General features: G+C 33.0%; 2 protein-coding genes and 1 long non-coding RNA gene across 3 annotated transcripts; 1 reads left to right on the plus strand and 2 right to left on the minus strand.

The window, feature by feature from the left end:
- Positions 1-419: 419 nt before the first annotated feature.
- On the minus strand, positions 420-4664 carry LOC134719663 (uncharacterized). The gene is made up of 3 exons (XM_063582638.1): positions 4554-4664; positions 1502-2017; positions 420-710 (listed from the first exon to the last, which is right to left on the minus strand). The coding sequence occupies exons 1-3, from the start codon at positions 4621-4623 to the stop codon at positions 439-441; spliced, it is 858 nt and encodes a 285-aa protein (XP_063438708.1). The 5' UTR covers positions 4624-4664; the 3' UTR covers positions 420-438.
- Positions 4665-15178: 10514 nt separating this feature from the next.
- LOC134719664 (uncharacterized) lies at positions 15179-17494 on the plus strand. The gene is made up of 4 exons (XM_063582639.1): positions 15179-15778; positions 16199-16299; positions 16609-16743; positions 17197-17494. The coding sequence occupies exons 1-4, from the start codon at positions 15209-15211 to the stop codon at positions 17384-17386; spliced, it is 996 nt and encodes a 331-aa protein (XP_063438709.1). The 5' UTR covers positions 15179-15208; the 3' UTR covers positions 17387-17494.
- Positions 17495-17573: 79 nt separating this feature from the next.
- Positions 17574-20688, minus strand: LOC134719665 (uncharacterized). Its single transcript, XR_010107652.1, has 4 exons — positions 20576-20688; positions 18925-19014; positions 18348-18511; positions 17574-17736 (listed from the first exon to the last, which is right to left on the minus strand). It is a non-coding gene; the product is annotated as an uncharacterized LOC134719665 (long non-coding RNA).
- Between the last annotated feature and the right edge of the window lie 537 nt (positions 20689-21225).

The following is a 21225-nucleotide window of genomic DNA, read 5'->3' on the forward strand; positions in this document are numbered from 1 at the left end:
ACATAATTATTAAATGTATTTTAAAAAGAAACACGTTCCTCGTTTGAACTTTTAATAAAAGGACGATAGCTTTTTTTTTTGTCTTTGTCAAAAATGTATTCGATCTTTTTTGTACAGTAATTTCGTTTCAGCACTAGTCGTTTAGATTAACATTAAGACTGTACCATATAAGTGTATTTCAATAAAATACTTTTACGTTAATAAGCAAATACAGCTAAAAAATAAAACCAACACAATGTCATCACAAATAAATCACATGTATCTAAACATCACACATATAACTTGTAAATGGTTGAAATACACAAATATAACATAGGTAACAAAAATGCGTCTGCATTATGTGAACCTCAATGCTTATCAAATGCACTGATCAAGAACACTAACAGTACAATTATCATATGTTTACTAGATTACTACACACAAGTTGTCTTTTCCAACTTAGTTAACACGACATGAAAAACAAATGTTCTTGTCTTGCAAACATTTAGAGTAGAACTTCCAATCATTAGCAAACTCTGTTACCACAAGTTGTGCCCCGTCAATAATCTCACAGTTCTCTGTTCCCGTTGTACGGTAATTGAACCCAAGACAATCATCACTTCTGTCACATTCTAAAGCACAATTTGTTCTGATCCTTTGGGTTGATACACTTAAAAAGGTTATTGGTGCTCTAGTGTTGGACACACCACAGAAATATCCAGTAGGACGTGCTGTCAAAAAAGAGACAATAGTTAATTAAATACAAAATAACTATCAACTAGATACCTCACCTCACCACCTATCGTCTTCATGCCGTTCGGCATTTAAAGCCCTGATAAATTAGCTATCAACTAGATACATTAAATAAAATTGAAAAAAAAAATTGGGGAAAGTGGCAAAGAGACAACAACCCGACCATAGAAAAAACAACAGCAAAAGGTCACCAATAGGTCGTCAATGTAGCGAGAAACTCCCGCACCCGGGACGTCCTTCAGCTGGCCTATTGACAAATACATATACTTGTTCAGTGATAATGAACGTCATACTTAACTTCAAATTATACACAAAAAACTAAAATTTAAATTAATTCAAGACTAACAAAGACCAGAGGCTCCTGAATGTCTTGAAGTTATCTTTTTTATTTTATTTTGTGCGCGCAGTCTCGAACTGTCCGTTGTAACTAAATATATTATAGGAATATAGTAGTAACAAAATTTTTTTTTTTCTCAAATATTACCAATTAATAAAAGTAATCTTGAGCTTTTAAGGGACGGATAGTAAATGTGATTCAAATGACAAGAATGCAACAATCAAATTTACATATCGAACAATCAAATATTTGAGAATTCTATCGATCAGAAATCAAAACGAATAAATTGTCTAACGTAAATGTACCTTATTTATGAATTTTGAAAAACACCAAGATCATAAATTCTGGCCAAAGCAAATGACATTTAATTATTCCGATGCTTTATTAAAAGGGCTTTTCACCACTCATTTAGTAAATATAAAGTACAGCTACCTTGAATGTTCATTTTCCATATACCATCAATACTGAATGTTGTTATTATTCCAATTCCACGTATGTCAAAGGGCTGGTTGTCAGTTGCCAGGACTAAACTGTTTTCTTCATCCATTTCGGAATCTACTCCGATATAAATCTGACCATCATTCCAGAAAACCCAAATGTTGGAAAATCCTCCAGTGCAATCGAGAAGAGAAGTTTTCACCAAGTTTCCCATTTCGCTTGTAGAACCGTCTGCATTCCCTCGCCATATGTTCAACATTCTATTGATCTGTGCAAAACATATTTCATAGAAAACATTAGACAGTAATGTTTCTGTATCGGACAACAGGATACATGTATCACGACATGACTTTACCCAAAAACTGGTTCGATTGTCTTTTAAGGTTGGTATCAATCCAAATGATGTCAATTTTGTATAATAATTGTAGATTTGAGCTGTAATGCTACTTCGGATATTACCTTGGCTCAATGTTTTCAGATATACATGGTTTATCCTTCCACCATAAACATCTTCAAAATAAAAATAAAGCAAAATTAATATCCACATACACTTGAAAATAATTTCAATAAAAAACAAACTTCGCTATCAGCTCAATATCCCGGAGCTAAGTAATGCTAGCAAGGAAATTTGAAAGATTCAGGAACATGTTTGGGCTACACCACTTCTAACACCTTTTTGACATCAAATTTAAAAGGTTTTGTTGTCTATGAAGAATATACATGATTGCACAATAGACATTGAATCGAATTCTTTTAATGCAGTCATCGATGTTTGTGTTACTCATAAATTAATTTGTATTTTGTTAGGAAATGCGTTTGGTTTTTTGGTCTTATTGGATTATTTGGGCCATAGCACGTAGTTTCAGTTTTTCCTTTAATTATTTGGTTTGATTGACAACTTTTTATCTTACAATTTTTTAAATGGTATCTAAACTTGCGATTTGAATAATCTTATTCTTTTTGTTCTGACTTGTAACTGGAGCTCATATGATTGAACGAACTTAATTGAATGAATTTCTGTTCCAATCTGTTTTCATATGTGTGTCTATTATCGTGCCGTGTTTCTGTAAGTCTAGTTTTAGTTGATTTGTGGATGTTGCTTTCCATGGGATTCGTCTGTCTGAAATTCAAGCTTCCTATACAGTGTTATATGTACCTCTAACGATTGGTTTCAATAGCAATGTTGTATTTTTATTGAGGTACTGATTGTCAGTTTTTATTTTAAATTAGTTTCTGAGTTTCTTTGTTGTGTGTTGTTGACAAGGTTTGACTACTCATAATGTCGTTACTCACATTAACATAAACTTTAATGAAGAATCTTCTCAATATACTGCTGAAATTTACCCCAAGGAACTTACTTTAAATAAATCAAATGTATTCAATAATAACTGTCCTTTCCTGGATTTAGATATTTCGATTTTAAACGGGAAACTACACACTAAAATTAACGACAAAAGAGACGATTTTTCGTTCCCTATTGTTAATTTTTCTATTTGTAGATGGTGATGTTCCTTTGGCACCATCTTACGGTGTTTATATTTCACAACTTGTTCGCTATGCCCGTGTCTGTTGTGACGTTTTTTATTTTAACGAACGCAACCTATGTATTACTGGTAAATTATTAAACCATGGATATCGTTACCAAAAATTACTTAAAACCTTTACTAAATTTTTCCATAGATATAAATATTTGGTTTTGAAGTTTAGTTGTACCTGTAGAAAACTTATTTCAAACGGGATAGCACATTATCATTTTTACGGAAATATTGTTAACTGTGCCCGGAAATTTAGAAATGATCCATGTAAACGTGTTGCTCCTTTAAATAAACTTATTCTTAAAGGTTAAAATTGAGAATGGAAATGGGGAATGTGTCAAAGAGTCAACAACCCGATCAAATAAAAAACACAACAGCAGAAGGTCATCAACAGGTCTTCAATGTAGCGAGAAATTCCCGCACCCGGAGGCGGCCTTTCAGCTGGCCCATAAACAAATATATACAAGTCCAGTGATAATGAACGCCATACTAATTTCCAAATTTTACACAAGAAACTAAAATTAAAATAATACCTATTCAAAACTGTAATAAGATCATTGAATATTGTTTTATTGGTATAAATATTGACTTTGTTATCAGTAGATTAAAAGCTACCTATATATAACTAGTATATTATATACATATACATTTTCATGGATCTACAATCAGTCGATACCTGTAACTTGGCATTGCACAAGGTCATGTTTTCCTCTGGCTGTTTATGACGTCTTTACACTAAATCCATTGTATGTTGGATGTGTACGGATTGATTGCTTAGTTTTAGAGGCATGATTTTTTTATTAGTTGTTAATGGCTTTGAACTAGCTGTCAGATAACTGCGAGTACTCTCAGATATGTTCATTGTGTCTTTATGTGTCGGGATGTATAAGTACCCGGCCACGTCCACTTGTATTGTGTGTCTATCTGATGAGTTACGCCTTTTTCAACTGATTTTTATATTTCGTTCTTATGTAGTACTGTTATACCACTGTCCCAGGTTAGGGGGAGTGATTTGTATCCCGATAACATGTTTAACCCCGCCACATTATTTATGTATGTGCCTCTTCCAAGTCAGGAGCCTGTAATTCAGTGGTTGTCGTTTGTTTATGTGTTACATATTTGTTTTTCGTTCATTTTTTTACATAAATAAGGCCGTTAGTTTTCTCGTTTGTATTGTTTTACATTGTCTTATCGGGGCCTTTTACAGCTGACTATATGCGGTATGGGCTTTGCTCATTGTTGAAGGCCGTGCGGCCACCTATTATTGTTAATGTTTGTGTCATTTTGGTCTTTTGTGGATAGTTGTATCATTGGCAATCATACCACATCTTCTTTTTTATATTTACATGAAAAAAAATATTTCACCAAATAAATACACACATATTAAACGATTCAATCATGTTATCGTCTGAATGTGTTTTAAAATTAGTTTGTTTTTGAAGAATACAAAGGGCTATTATTACCTTAAAAGTTTCCATAATTCTGTAAAATTAATAACTGTAATGTCTTACCATTTGATATTTCCATCGCGCACAGGCACAGAACAAGAAAACCAAACCACATCTTTGATATATACAACATAAACTTAGCACTGCGAAGAATGAATCCGTTTTACATTAAGGAATCTATGTCAAAAGTAATCGCAAGATGAATATTAGACGTTATATCTGACTTCAGTAAACAAATAGGCAATATGTTGAAACGGCAAATCATTAACACGTGTTTTTACAGTGGTAATATGCATATCATCTTATACGTTGCATATTTTTTTCACGATACAATTTAATTTCTCATTTTGTCATAGCAACAGCAATACATAAAGGATACATTAATTCATTATTAACAGCGACGTATGAACTTTCGGAAAACTTTACTATCATAAAGTCACTTTACAAAAATATAAAAAGTTTCATTGACGTGATTATATTTGTTTTCACTTTTTTATTAGTTTACTCTTATCAGTAACTTGTGAGTGAATATTTTATATTGTGCATAAATAGATATGCATTAAAAACACTCAACACGCCCTTTAAAGTGATTGGATGGACACCTTTTTTTCTTAAATCAAAGATACACAGTATATGTATATAGATGTATCATAATATAAATAATGAATTGAAATATTATGCTTGACTTTTAGCTATCAGCTTTTTTCTCTTAAAAATTGTGATACGTTTTTTACTCACTTTATTAAATTTTTATATCTAATGCTTTCAAGTGGATAAACATATATTTGAACGCTAAATTCTCTCTCAAACAGTATTATATTGTTTTTAAATCATTTGAAAGGGATTCAATTATTATATAGGTACTACACCCTAAAACATTGCATATTGTCGGCTTCAGTATGGACTCGCCCTAGCTACTGACCGCTAGCTCATGTAATGCATTTTCACTTAACTGATACTAGTCACGGGTATAAAAATATTAGATTTTAAGGAAAACGTTTGTTATAGATAAAACAAATACATAGCCAAAAGTCCGTTATGTTATGTATTAAATTTTAAATCATTAAATTAGTGCACGTGGGAATGACGTATTTAAACATAAAAAGTGCAAAAACCAATATCTTCTCTGAATTATTTTTTACAGTGATAGGCTCAAAATTTATAAATTCTGCAAAAAGAATTATGATTTTCACGCAGACGCCTTCATATCAAGAACAAAGAATATAAAGGCAGTAGATTAGTATTGGTCATTTCGAATTTTATGAACACAATAATGATGACAAAATGTTTCATTGAGACTTTCCACTGTGTCTTTATTCCAACAGCAGTCTGAGGTAAAACATTTTTGATATGCGAATTAATTTATCAAAATTTAGTAGTTTACGTATTTTACTTGTGTTTATATCGTTGGATATTCTAAAGATATATATACTCCTGTGGGTACGTTTGCAAGGTCATACTGATATGTGTGACAAACCGAATTAGATGTGTAACCGGATCTGTACAAACATGACTAACACGACGTATGCAATATGAAATCACTCCCTGTGTTGGTTGTGTTCGTGTTACTTAGTCATGTATATTCTAAGTTGTGTTTTCTACTACTGTTTGTCTTTTTTTTGTTTAGCAATTGCGTTGTCAGTTCATTTTCGATTAATAAGTTTGTTTAATGCCCTCTGTTTTGTTTGGAACCGTACAACTTAGTCATTAGTACTCTACGTTGTGTTTTGTGTCCTACTGTTTGTCTGTTTGTCTGTTTTGCTCTATTTAGCAATGGCGTTGTCATTTTGGTTTAATTGATAAGTGTGAATGTCCCTCTGGAATATTTCACCCCTTTTTCATAGTTCTATTTAGATTTGATTGATTTGCTATCTGTAATTCCCATGCTCCCATTTGTTGCATTTGTCATATACAGGTTGCATTTCTGTAAATACTGACAATGCAATTTCCCTTATACGACTAAAACTGTACAACTTTTACCATGAAGTTTTGAAAAAATCTTATCATGGAATTGAAAGTTCACATGCATTACATTTTTTTCCAAAGGTCAAAATATAGGGATGTGTGGCTAATTTTCAACGTCTTTATGCCCTGAACTTCTCAAATTTTAGACTAACACTTTTTTTCTTAACTACCCCTCACTCGAATGAAAGGTAACTGCAGATATCAATGTAAACAATATGCACATGTTTATATACTGGTAACATTCCCAAATTATTTCTCTGTGACACGGAACACAGAGAGCATAACTGGGAACCAGTATGTAAACAAAATTAGTTTCTATGAATATTCAAAATCTCCCCAAAAGAGGCGTTATCAAAATTTATCAAACCATGACAAAAATATTTAACACACACAATAAATTCTGAAATTACATAAGTTTTCAACTCAATCATATCAATTCAACGTTGTATATCAATCATACTAATCAACATTTCAACGTAGTAAATCAACTATATTTTACAACAGTTCAACAGAGTATATCAATTATACTATAAAACAGTTCAACTTAGTATATCAACCATACTATGCAACATGCAGACATCCATCAATCCATAGTTTTTTATCTGATTTTCAGATTTACCAGACATAAGACCGAAGTCGCTTCTCCAATTCTAAACAAATAGGTAGTATATATAGTTGTTTCAAAATCCACAAACTTGAAACTGAACTCTTGTCAAGGATTTCCCAGTAATATGGCAAAAAAGAGGACCATCATTTCCATGCCTTATTTGAAAATATTGAAACTATGTAGGGGACAAATCATAGTTGATTCATTATTACCAACAACTTAAGTAATGGATATCTCTGTTTAATCAGTTTTCAAAATTTGTAGTATCAAAAAGCTGATTTACATTGTCAATGTTAAACATGCTCTTGTATACAACATTTGCTGTAGTGGCAAATTTACTCACACGTACAAAGCAGTAAATGCGAAGTTAAATGCCGTTTGAAACATCATGATTTCATGTATAGAAGAGCACACGTTCCTCAACGCCACATAAATCTGTTTATAATATCAATATTTAATGGTGCTCCGAGATTGAGACATGTAAAGTATATTACAACCACCCAAGTGTTTCTGAATGTTCAGATTTAGAAAATCAGAGAACCTTGAATTTTGGAATTGTAACTTATCTGTATGATCTAATTGAAGATGAAAAATGAGGATTGTAAAATAGCAACAACACTAATAAGTTGTCTGTTTCGTGTTGGCCAATAAAGTGGAATAGAATATTTCGTCCTGAACATGTTAAACGAACGCATTGCATTTTCATTAACGTTTTCGTTATTTGAGAAATTGATTAGTTCAATCATTTTAAAGCTTATACATCAAAATATCTAAGAATATTTTGAGGATTAGTTTGTGGCTGCAAGTCGACATTGCAATCACGTCATCTGTCCAAGAGGATAAGCATCAGCAACAAAATTGTCTTGAAAAAATATGCAATGCTTTAAACTGAAAATTGAAAACTTAAATCCACAAAACATGTCATTTGTTGAAAATTTTGTAATCTAATATTACGTGTTTCTACAGCTTTGTAAACAACACTGTGAGAAAATTCTCGATAACATAGACTTAGCGCTGACTCAGAGATATACATAAAAATGGCTGTTGTAATATACTTCCCACGTAAATCTACATGTATTGGAACCTGTTTGCAGACCCTTTACCGATTTTTTTTTTTTTTTAAAAGTGCAATTAATAAAATAAATAACTTTTATTCTTATTCGTATGCATAATAAAAAAAAAGCGATGAACAAAAGCGTAGGTTTTGTTTTATTTTCTATTCTATTGCAATATTCGTATATTTACTCATTTCAGCAAGTCAACATAGCGGCTCCTTAGTTACAAAATGTCAACTTTGGATTTGACGGAAGCTTACGAGAAAAACATATTAATTAAAAATGGCAAATGTTAGGTTTGGGAATTTAAAGAAATTAAAAAGTTTTTTCAAGCATTTATTCCCGAAATTACCTACGCAAGCTACAAGAAACCATCTATGGATGATAATTTTTGTATGACCCCTAATACCCTTAAACGGAATTGTTGGTCAAAACAATACCACTTTTCAAAAAGATGATCAGCTGCTGCACCCCTTATTATTGACATATACAAGAAAATTTTACTTGCTTTTCCAGGATACCTTTCGATCAGGACCTGGGCATAGGCAATACATGAATCAGTCCAATCTTCAACAGAATTAACAGAACGTTTTTTTTAACTTTGTTTTGAATAACTAGCATACCGTCATTAATGCCAATGGTGTTTTCATTATTTGTTTAACTGTTGAAATTGTTGAAATGCATAATGGACAAATCAATATACTCAAAATTACAAATTTTATCAATTTCATCCTTAAGCTTTTGGCTAATAAATATGTCAACCTCATTAAAACCAGGCAACATTAGAGGTTCATCAAAAACTTCATTAACCTCACCTAAGGCAGCTAATTGCGGCTCATTATCTTGAATGTCTACATATGGATACAAGGCAATTATAGTTCATCAACCCTCCATCTTCTTACTATAAGGACTTCTTCATTAACATCAGCTTGAGGACGCCTCCTTTTATTCCTAACAACTAATTGTGATTCATCAACCCTCCGTATAGGGGCTTTTTCGTCAACATCAGATTGAGGACGTCTCCTCTTATCCCTAACAACTTATTGTGATTCATCAACCCTCCGTCTTCTTACTATAGGGGGTTCTTCGTTAACATCAGCCTGAGGACGCCTCCTATTATTCCTAACAACTAGTTGTGGTTCATCAACCATCCATCTTCTTACTATAGGGGCTTCTTCGTTAACATCAGCCTGAGGAAGCCTCTTCTTATCCCTTACAACTAGTTGTGGTTTATCAACCCTCCGTCTTCTTACTGTATGGACTTCTTCGTTAACATCAGCTTAAGGACGCCTCCTCTTATTCCTAACAACTAGTTGTGGTTCATCAACCCTCCGAGTTCTTACTATAGGGGCTTCTTCGTAAACATCAGCTTGAGGACGCCTCCTCTTATTCTTACAAATAGCTATGGCTGTTGTTCCCTAGGAACCCTCCTAAGACGTAGTTCCCGACCTCCTCCAACCGGTTCCTGCCGGCGACGCCTACCTCTACCTCTTGGCATTGGTATAAACTATCTATAATACTAAAATTACGAGGTCCAATTTGTCAGCCGTCATCACGTAAAAACGATGAATCAGAGAATTCAACTTTATATATAACTAATATAGTACAATGCTGTTGGTTAAAAATTACACCACTCCAGACCCTTTTTGTTTTCCACATAATTAATATTGCCAATAATTAAGAAGTTCCGGGTCGAATCCGACACCGATACCAATAGTATATTCAGCTGTCACCTATTACCTAATCTGTACGTTCCGCATCTGACAGGCGCACCACCAAACGCTGTAATTAGAATTTTGCTATATACACGGGTCGTAATCACAGGGTTGACACTACTTAATTAAATCATTGTCACATTGTTCCCGATTGTAGTATTTTAATCAGTATGACTTTCTAAGATGACAATACGAATAATAAAAATCTGGACTTAAAATAAGGCGTATAGGTACAGCATGTACAGTTTTCAATTTGACGTAAAACAGCGAATCAAACAATTCAACTTTATATAACTCATAAAGGACAATGATGTTGTTTAAAAAAATACTCCTTTCCAGGCCCTTTTGTTTTCCAAATAAAATTAATGATACCAATAATTGATAAGTTCCAGGTCGACGGGTTCAAACAGAAAGATATTGAAAGCAGAGAAAACCGTGCATCTTATATTCGGCATGACTTTATCAGATGACAATACTAATACTAAAATAAGGCTTTCGCATAGTTATATTCTTTAATTCAGTCACAAACCCGCGATATCACGGGTGTGTTCTAGTTATAATTATAAAGACAAACTAGATACATGCATCAAGTCGTAAAAGCCCTATTCATACTTAAAAATAAGAATTCAACTTTTCCTTCAATCATTCAATTCAGATAAATTGAAATACCAACATATTACCCCACTAAGTTGTTTTAAATTATAAATTTAATACATTTGAATGCATTAAGCAACTGACGTTGGTTACAAAACATAATTAAAACAAGTACAATGTGTTCCTTTTAACAAAATAAGACATCATTATAAACGGTGAGTTGATTCTATTACCAAACTTATTTAATTATCCGCAAATTTAAAACTTATAACAGATGTAACGTGTAACAAAATTAATCATTAGCTGGCATGTAAATGTTAACACGGCTTACACAACACAAAGCATTTTTATTTAATACATCTAAGCACAAATGTAACTTAACTATTAAAAAATAGTTTAATCAGTATAAATGCTACCCAAGTAAGCGATAAGATAAATTAATGAATCAAACTATTTGCAAGAAATAACTTTCAAATAAAATAAAATTATTCTTTTACAAATTACAGAAATAAAATTATTCGGAAAATTCAACTGAAATAACTAAATCTATCTATCAATAAAACATATGTCTTATATTATATCTAAATCAGCCTATCCCTTTTGTGTTCCTTCAGTTCAAATCACGCTATGAACAAATCACGAAAAGCATGCAATGTTATACCAAATAAAAGCGGGAAAACCGCGTATGAAATTATATGGGTAAATAAAAGACGCTCAAGTCCTTAAAAATTGAAGACAAGTTAACTCTAGTTTCACTGGGGTAAAGCTGATGACCGTAACTGCATTCACGGTCATCCCAAGATGTCAGCTGAAAAAATAGGTCAGTATTTTTATTGTCTGTTAAGGTGTTTCTACATCATTTTCTTTACAAAGCATACATTGGTACGATGTAAATTTATAAAAGATTCACACAGAAGTCACAAATCTCTACCTAGGAACGTGTATAGAACGGGAAATTGGATTTGAAAAATTCGCTAAGATGATCGTAAATCATCTTTAAAATATTTTCAGGATGACCGTAACATATAATAAGGATGACCGTGATTGGTAAAATGATGACCGTAATTTCGAAAGGATGACCGTAATTTATAAAGGATGACCGTAACTTTCATAGTATAACCGTCATTTCTAAGAAATATCCGTCTTTGCATTACCTTTTTTTGTAACAAATAATTAATCGTGTTAGTGTAAGACGTATCTATAAGACAACATTATCATAAAGGTAGAGAAAAATAAGACGTGCTTCAAATACATGGTTCGTCATATGAAACATCAAACTACAAGCCAAAAGATTTTTTTATTTCTGAGATTCCTATTAATCTTATATAATAAATACATCTTTTTAGAAATGACAAAAAAAGGCAATGGATGTACAGCCATTTATATCATGTCGTTTCAACTACCATTGCAGATGTCGTTTTTTTTATTTCAGATACGTACATGTGTTATCAATTTTCCACTTGCAAGTTCACCTCATCTAATGTAGACAGCATTTTAATACACACTATAGACAATCATTTTGGTCCACAAACATTTAGTTTTAGGAAGAAAGTTTTGGATGAAAACACTGGTCATACAGCATATAGGTCCGTACATTTCGGAATTGAAGTCACAAAACTTAAAATGATGTTAGCAAAAGGTTATAAGCCAAATATAAATTTAGAAGAACAAACCATATGTTTCAAAAGATGTTCCTCGACTTTGAAAGTGAGTGGCGATTATATCGAACAAGAGTGTCAAACTGAATTAAACAATGAACTTTATGATATATTGCCAAATATTGAAACAAAGCTAAAAGAGATTGGAAGATACGAGAACTTCATTTCAGTGTTGAAATCCATAGCTAGTGGAATATTAACTCAAAATATTGCTTTTCATTTGTTACTGGATGTCGGAAGATTCTATTCCCAGTCAACAATTTACTCGACAAGATATGTTCCAGAAACTCTGGCATTCTGGATAACGATTAAGAAACTATTCAAGGGTAAAGGAGTTAACTTTTTTAGAGGTTATAAAGCACAAGATATATCCGCTGAAAACGCACCAGTCAAACCAACTGAATGCAAAATAAATTTTGCTGTTCCATCAGATCCAGTATTGACAAGAGAATGTGTTAGTTTTCTGGCAGATGCCGAAAAAACTGGAATGTTACATACATCACTAGATGCCTTCACAAAGAATAAAACTGGTCAAGATGTCAAACTGTCGATAGATGGTACAAAGTTGGCATGTGGTTTAGGTGTACTTGGTGATGAAGATTTGTGCGGGTTTGAAAATCCCCCAACTCTGTCTGACCGTAAAAGAAATCTTGAAATAGAACTTAACACTCTGAAAGAAGTAAAAGACATCACAGAAACAAACTCAATAGATAACACGATAAATATTACTGATTTAGACAAGGACAATATTTTAACAATGAAACAAGCAATTCTTATATCGATCACAAACCTAAGCATCCGCATTAAAGACTTGAGGGAGCTAATTGTGAAAAAGAAGTTAGGATTGACAAACCTGATGAAAGAAGTAGAAGGTGACTGGAAAGATAGTAAACTCGCACCAGCGATCAGTTTTTGCAAGACAAAAATTATTCACTCACAGTCAACAATAAAGGATCTGTTAAACTGTATTGACAATCTTGGCTTTATTGTTGCGTGCATTAATGGCACCGCTGCAGACTATGTAATAGGATGTGGGACAAAAGTTCATCTAGATAATCAAACTAATTATATATGCTTGAAGCATCTTACAACAGACCTCGAGATAAATGCCGAAACGTCAGACAGCATAAAACAAAGGAGTGATAACTGGAAAAACTTGAGAGCAGGTAGTCGAGTAACTGGTAGTACATTGTTCCGTGCTATAGGATTGGGCACTCTGAAAGAACAACAAACACATTACGACAAAGTGTATCGTGGTGTTGAAGTTCCGGTGTCTTCAAAACTGCAGCAGCTTTTCGACTATGGTACAGCCCAGGAAATAAATGCAATAGGAACACTAGTTGGGACGATCATACCTGTCTACTTTCCTCAGTTGCAATATAGGGAAGATGGTTGTAAGATTCTTCCGATTGGAGATTCATATGCCATAATCAGCGGTGATGGCAGTGGTATTGATCATATGGGTGAAAATAAAGTAGCATTTGAAATTAAATGTCCGATTCCAAATAAGGAAAGAACTACTGATTTACACTACGAGATACCCGTGTACTACTCAACTCAAGTTTTAAGTCAACTGAAAGCCAAACAAAGTTTAAAGTTTTGTTACTTGAGTTACAATCCAGGAAGCACAACCTTCATTGAAGGCATTATGAATGATGATTTATGGGGTAAGGTATGGGATTCTACTTCGGAACTGTATGGTAGAGTGGATGCAACAAGGCCTACGAGAAATAAACCAGAGCAGAAAGTGTTGCTAGCTGATCTGAAAGAGTATGCAACAGCATCTTAATTCGTTGCCGAGTTTCCTTCGTTGTTAAGCGTCCAGTGTAGTTGTGAGTCTACTGATGATTATGATAATGTATACGGATATCGTCGTTGAACACTTCTTTGGACACACTTTCAATTGTAGTGGATAAAACGTGTACTGCGTTGAATGATGCCTACCAAACTTTGCGCAAGCCAGCAAAAGAGATTTTGCTGACTGTTGTTTCCGATCTTGAACGCAAGACCTCTGATGATTTTGACACAGCAAACTATGCAGTTCCTATCCAATATGCTCTTTCTGGATACAGTCTTTCAATGTGTTGCGTTCGAAAATTACTAGACATGTCGTTGGTAGAATGTTCAAGTCGAAAATTAAATGTTAAGGCAATCGCCTTCGATGGGCAATTTCTTGAGTTGGCGGTTTCTGACGACTGTGGCCGACCTCTTACAATCTGTCGTTTTATGAAGCAGTTCTGGGATCAGGTAAAAAGGACCGACAAAGCTATTAAATTGACTACTTTATTGAACCTGAACAAGTTGCCGTCTATATCAACGTCTAAAGATCTGTTTGAACATTTTGATATTCATAAAACTCCAAACTCAATGATAACAATAAGTAAGAAAGAAAAAAGTAACAAAAACTCTATCTGGGAAGAATATCAGCAAAGCAATTCAGGCTTCACAGTCAAACGTCAAGAATGTCGAAACAGAAACTACATCAGATGATAACCTAAAGACTGCCCACCTGGATATTTTGCAATACATTCCGAATGAGATTGTATCCGAATTGGATGAGTCCATGCTCGAAATTCTTAGACAACCATGTAAAGCTGTTACAGATGATGCAAATACCAATGAGCTATCACTGGCAAATGAAACTGACTACAAACCAGAGGATATTGACTTTGAAACGTTAATAATATCGCTGATTGCATCATCAGATGAAGGGACAAAATGGATGCAAGTCTCGTTTGAATGTTTCAAGCAATGCTTTGCAAATGCAAAAACTATAAAAAAATCCTTTACATCAGCAGAATTGAAAGTAATTGCAGGTGTTACCGAGACTTTGGCGTTATATTCAAAGATGTTGAAACCAGCATTAGTAAACTTAGTGTGCAAGCTATATGGCGATGGGTCCAATATATCTTCTGTTAGAACAACCAATCCGAAATCACTAAAGGCACTCGTTATGTGCAAGATAAAGAAATGGCCAATTTCAGCAGTTAATGTTGCATTTGCACAATTAAACTTTCGAAGTGCACTAAATGAATGGGAAAGTGAAAACGCTTTTAATGGGTCATGGAATATGGAAACGGAAAATGGACAACAATATGAAATTCATCGATGGTACGCACAACCGATGATAGCAAAGGGCCAAATGATCCAGCCTATTATAGATCCTCATCATCTGTTTGTCAATAATAGGGCAAGATGTTGTTCTAAAGGTATTTCTGGTATGGGAGTCAGCAGTGAAGCTTGGTGGAAAGTAGCTGGGAATTGCACAGAAAACGGCACAGGTCTATCATTGGAGATAGCTAAGGAACTTCGTGACAAACAAAAAAATTCTTATGCGCAGACCACTTTCAGCGAAAAAGTACAATTTGAAATGATGAAAAATGGAGATTATACAGAGGCTGAATGGTGTAGACTGATTCGAAATTGGTATGCAGCTATCGATGAGGGTGGTATGTGTATAGAGAAACGTATTGAATGCTTACTAGCGATGAGGGATAAATTACTGCCATATTTACATGTTGGTCACTTTCCGCCGCCAGGAGCATATGTAGCCTCTCTTCCAATGGCCCAGTTTGAAGGGATACTGAGCAATGTTGACAGGCGATTGCAGCTGTATGGAATGGTACAACGAGGAAGTTATAACCAAAGAGCTGTTACCAGCCTGGACTCAGAAACATTTTTTTCAGGGTTTCAGGTAAATATGAAAAATATGTTTAACTGACATTACAAATTAAAATTCATGACCACTGCCATTGATCATACATCAAAAAATGAACAGAAAATATTGTTATGGACTATATATATGGCTAACTTTAATTATTGTGTACGATGATTTGAAATTGAGCCTTTGATCATGAGACATGAAAGCTTAAGCCAAGTTTGACGAATTCACTATTTTGGATTATAGCTTGAAACTATTATAAATACATACTGTTCCATGTTTGATTGGTTAATATTAAAATGATCAGCGTACGGTTAGTATTTTGATAAGTGTAATGTATTGTGTAACCATTTTCTGAAGTCTTCAATAATTATAAATATCATATAAAAGTACTTCGTTATATTTAGATAATTGTTTTTAATGGACAACTTAATACAAAATTAATTTTTTTAGGACTATGACCCAAAGGGGACTGGTGTGTTGAGACCAGATGATATACCAACAGCTTTAGGTGCAGCAGTGTGTTTGTTCAGTCAACGAATGGATTCTAACAGGTGATTTAAACGCTATAATGTGCTCAGTTTTATCGTCAAATGCAGTTTTGTCTCATATATCTCAAAATATTCTCTGTTGATACAGATTTATTTGACCATGCTTGTCGTTAATCTCTCTAAATGGTCAACTATTCAGTGCTTATTATGTACATTACTAGTATACTAAATATCATATTTGAATTATTTAAATTGTAAATTATAGGAAGATCTACTCTCAGGCATCTGATTGTCTTATTTTGATAGTTGTTGATGGTATTTTCAATACTATGAACACCATTCCCTGTCATTATATTTAACATTTCATTGTAGAAAATTTTATATGAAGACGTCCAAGAAAACAAGAGTTTATCCAGAACAAAGTCTCAGTCAAAACTGTAGCGCCGATGGAGAAATGGAAGAAACTGAGTTGTACAACTGTTTCAATACTCGTATCATTAAAATAAAGTAAGTCAGGTATATGACAGATGTTATCCATTCGTTTGATTTTCTTGAGTTTCTGATTTTGCCATTTGATTAGAGACTTTCTGGTGTAGAAAACCGCAGAGATTTTTTGTAATTTTTCCTTTTACTACATTTCCGTATAAAATATCATGATGTTTTATGTATGACAATGTTTGAAGTTAAAACACACAATCGATGTCAAGTGCACAGTAATTTAATTGCAATGATATTCATAGGCAAAATTGAGAACTGAAAAGTCTTTAAGCTTTTGAACTTCATTAGTCATTAACAGAATTGTGTACAAGCGGATAACATTTTGTCATCTGTTGATCGGATTTACTTATTTTCTATTGAAATGGGTATTAATAATAATACTACCATTAAACTATATGCTTGATGTATTCGAATGAAATAATATTTATCCCTCAAATGTATGATGTTTTATGTATATTACAGATCAAACCAATTTGATCTCCCTGAAAGAAAAGCTGTTAATCCCAAAAGAAAATGTGGAAGAATTTCTTCATTTGGTGTCCCTAGTAGAGGTGCAGAAGGAGCACGATCTCACCACAAGACAAATGAGGAAAAGATATTAGCGCATAGACGATATGGAATTTCTGATGACAATATAGATTTAAAAAATTAATTGCTGCTGTCCAATTGAATCTGTAATGAAAATGAAAAATAACCACACACATGTCAATTTCTTCATCTGTTATTTAATGCATTTTTTATGTACATTATTTAATGTTTTTTTGTCATGTGTCTCTTATAATTGGATCTATATTTATATGAAATGTTACAGATTATACACACTAAACACTTGGCCATGTGTTCTGCTTGTTCATGTCTTCTTAAAGATCTTTTATAAGAAAAGCTGGTGCCACACTCCTTGCACGCAAATTTCTGTTGTAAGTGTTTTGCCTTGATGTGTATCTGTAGGTCCTTATTGTGGACATAGTCCTTTCCACAATCCTTACACTTGTATTGCTTCTCCTGAAATAAATTAACCGAAAAATAGATTCAATATACAATGACAAATAAGACAATAAATACAATGTGGTTTGTTGTCGAGCCTGCAATTGTTGTTGCAGAAAACTAGGTATAGGGATAGTGATCATGTGGCGGCTACTGCGGCATGAGCTCAATGTTTAAAAGTTATATATTTTAGAAGTTGGAAAACTCTGATGCTTCATACTTTGTATATAGATGCCTCATGTTACAACGTTATCGTCTGTCACATGTCCGTGCTCCTTGGCCTCATTTTCATGGTTTAGTGACTATTTTAAAAAAGAGTTAGGAATTTTTGTAATGTTAATTTTCTATCTTATTATGGGCAACAGGGTAACTATATTTGGTATGTGCGTACCTTGTAAGTCCCTCATACCCGCCAGACAGTTTTCACATGACATGGGCCTCATATTATGTATCAGTGAATAAGGTAAAGTTCAATATTTCAGATACAATAAGCTATATGTCTAGTATATTCGGTGTATGGAAGGACTGTAAGGTGTACATGTCTACTGGCAGGGGTCATAAGACCTTGACCCCATTTTCATAAAATTTATTTGTTCAATGTGAGATTCAATTAATCATCTAAAGTTTACCTGCACATGATTCAAAACATGAGATCGAAACAAAGTCCTTGATACATATTTTTTAGGACACTGTGCACAACTGAAAGGAGGTTCCTCATGTTCTCTTTTCTTATGGACTCTTAGACCCTGCGTGGTTTGGTATGTTTTCCCACATTTGTCACATTGTTGAGTCGCTGAAATAACAAAATATTGATTTAAATTTTATATTTGTCATTAAAAATATTCTGGAGTAACCACTTATGCAATACTGAAGAGTTATCAGTCACAATTTGAATATTTCGTATTCACAAAACCCTTGATTGGTTATACTATAAGTTATAAAGATGTCTACTGCCATCAAATAAATTATATATTTCTTTTAACTCAGGATTGTTTTAACATTGAAGTGAACGGACGTTGACAACGACCTTGTTTACAGAAATGTTGAGAGTTCAATTTCAGTTTGTCTTTTACTTTTACTATATTTTATTGCTTTCTATGTAATGTATTGCACGATTGTTTGTTGTTTGCTCTACGTCCAGTGGGAACTATCTAAAGCATTATTCGGACGAGTATTGTTATTTGACAGTTTCCAAATACATCTTACCAGTGACCGTTTTTTCCAAAGGGGTACTTGCACTCTGGGTTTCAGGGTCAAAATTAAGAATTGACCCGTCGTGACCTGATATATCCTTTCCTGTAATATATAAATGATAACTAAGTCATAGCTGCAACAATGTATATCAAGAAAAAGATAATCATGAGATTTTTAATAAAGTTCCAGATTTTTATTTTTCAACAATAGATTTATCATTTTTAACTTGGGATCAGAAACCTTAAAATTCTTATAACTTTCAGCCAAAAATTAAAAAAAAAAAGTAATTTGAATTGAAATTTTCCTTAGATGAATATTAAAAACAATCGATTCTGTTATTTAGTTTCATCGGAAATATCAATTATGGACTATGTTTTCTTAACAAACGAAACAAACAAAACAAAACAAAACTCAAGAATAATGAATAAAAAACAACATTTTAAGGTAGCCAGAGGGTCCTTCACTTACCATGTTGCAAATGTTATACCCTTGGACTACCTAAAGTACATTTCCTTATAAAATCCAGATGATATTAAATTATAGTCTGACTGAATAACACAGTTGTGTTCTGTTCAGGGGTGATGAAAGAATTTCTAGAAAAACACATATTTGAAAATTTAATAACTTTTTAGGTAATGGAACGATCATTTGATTCTGAGTTGAGTGCCAGGCCAGGTAGATTCGATCATGTCAAATTTTTATTAAGACAGTTTTACGGTTCAGAAAATATATTACAAATACTGCAAAACAATTCCAATTTTTACTGAAAAAGTACACGGAGATATGAAACGATTAGCCTGAATTTTATTTTCAAATTTATCGAGGTTAGAAGAAATTTATGAAAAAGCTGTCAGCCCTACAACCACCAACCCCGACCCCCTTTCCCCTGGAGTTTTACCAAGAAATGTACTTTTCAACAACAATAAAAAAACAAATAGAACATAACTCATAAACGAATCTGTCTCGGGCACTTTCACAATGACATGCATGAATCAAGGTTAATTTAATATCATATAGGTTGCCATATATGCATCTGCATATTTGCCAATAAACAGTATGTGATCACGAGTTTTAATTGTATATACTTTCAAAAATGCAGATGGGCAACTTATTAATTTCTTATGCTAGTATTTAATTTTGTAGCTGTCTTAATTGTTGGAAAAGAGGGGCGAAAGATACCAGAGGAACATAGTGAAAACATATAATAGTCGTTATCTCGGGATCACATAACAGTTTTTAGTATATCTGCAGATGCGTATACATACTTCAACGTTTATGATACGACCCCGTCTAATAGAAAACCAACAGAGTGATTCAAAATTTTGCAATGACTCAAATCATGAAGTTTACATCATTAGACTCATAACAATTGATAGCTAAAATAAAATTACTAAAATTAAGAGTTGATCATGTGTTCATAAGTGTAAGTGCCCAGACTATCTATATACCATCAATACTGTCCAACGATATATCCTTAAAAAGTAAAAATAATTCATTTAAATAGAACAAATTGTTAAAAAAAAAAGAAAGTCAATTGATTAGTTGTGATCCATTGCATGTTATTAACAACTTAATATATAGAGAATTAATAATTTAAAAAGAACTTCAAACATGTAAATATATTTCAATAAAATATTAACAAAAAAAAAAGGTTAAAACTTACCTCAACCTTTGTCTCTGTTAATTGGTCTTTCATTTCATTTTATCTTGTAAGTAAAATAACAGAAAATGTTTTTAAAATACTCCGACCAAACTAGTGAAGGTGAGCTCCAGCAAAATAGATCCTAGAATAGTCTTGTATAATAGCGAATTTCAAAGGCCTTGTAAATTGTATAAACAGAAAACAGAAGTGTTTTTTTTATATTTCAAGACAAATCAAGATTTTATTCTGCTCATCTGGAACCATACACATGGGTTCAATTACCGGATATTCATAATGTTAAAGGTTCATCTGAGGGAATTGAAAAATATGGCCGTTTTTACACACACATATCTATTAAGAGAACAGACAAACTGATGCATCTAGGAAAGTATTTAGGATTATGTACCCTTGTGTTGCTTCAATGCTTAACATATGGAATTTTTATAGAAAATCCACAGCCTTTATCCTTGTTTAATCATATTTTGCAATTTTATGACCAATAGATATAAGATAATTGCATGCAGTGCCAGCATTGATTTCCTTAAAACAAGTTTAATAACGTAGTTATTGGTTAGAACAAATAAAAATATGGACCAAATCAAGTACACCTTTTAGGGTGCGCTCGACTTTAGTTACTCTGCACGAGGTATTTTGAAATTAACAGGTTGGTT

This window comes from Mytilus trossulus, chromosome 5, assembly GCF_036588685.1.
Source record: "Mytilus trossulus isolate FHL-02 chromosome 5, PNRI_Mtr1.1.1.hap1, whole genome shotgun sequence".
NCBI lineage: Eukaryota > Metazoa > Mollusca > Bivalvia > Mytilida > Mytilidae > Mytilus > Mytilus trossulus.

What these genes read in the sequence shown, in the direction of transcription:
- LOC134719663 (XM_063582638.1), bottom strand. Translation starts at nt 4,623, where the DNA reads ATGTTGTATATATCAAAGATGTGGTTTGGTTTTCTTGTTCTGTGCCTG. An exon ending in CGCGATGGAAATATCAAATG is followed by an intron (nt 2,018 to 4,553) that starts GTAAGACATTAC and finishes TTTATTTTGAAG; the next exon opens with ATGTTTATGGTGGAAGGATA. An exon ending in ATGGAAAATGAACATTCAAG is followed by an intron (nt 711 to 1,501) that starts GTAGCTGTACTT and finishes CTTTTTTGACAG; the next exon opens with CACGTCCTACTGGATATTTC.
- LOC134719664 (XM_063582639.1), top strand. Translation starts at nt 15,209, where the DNA reads ATGATAGCAAAGGGCCAAATGATCCAGCCTATTATAGATCCTCATCAT. An exon ending in CAACGAATGGATTCTAACAG is followed by an intron (nt 16,300 to 16,608) that starts GTGATTTAAACG and finishes ATTTCATTGTAG; the next exon opens with AAAATTTTATATGAAGACGT. An exon ending in ACTCGTATCATTAAAATAAA is followed by an intron (nt 16,744 to 17,196) that starts GTAAGTCAGGTA and finishes TGTATATTACAG; the next exon opens with ATCAAACCAATTTGATCTCC.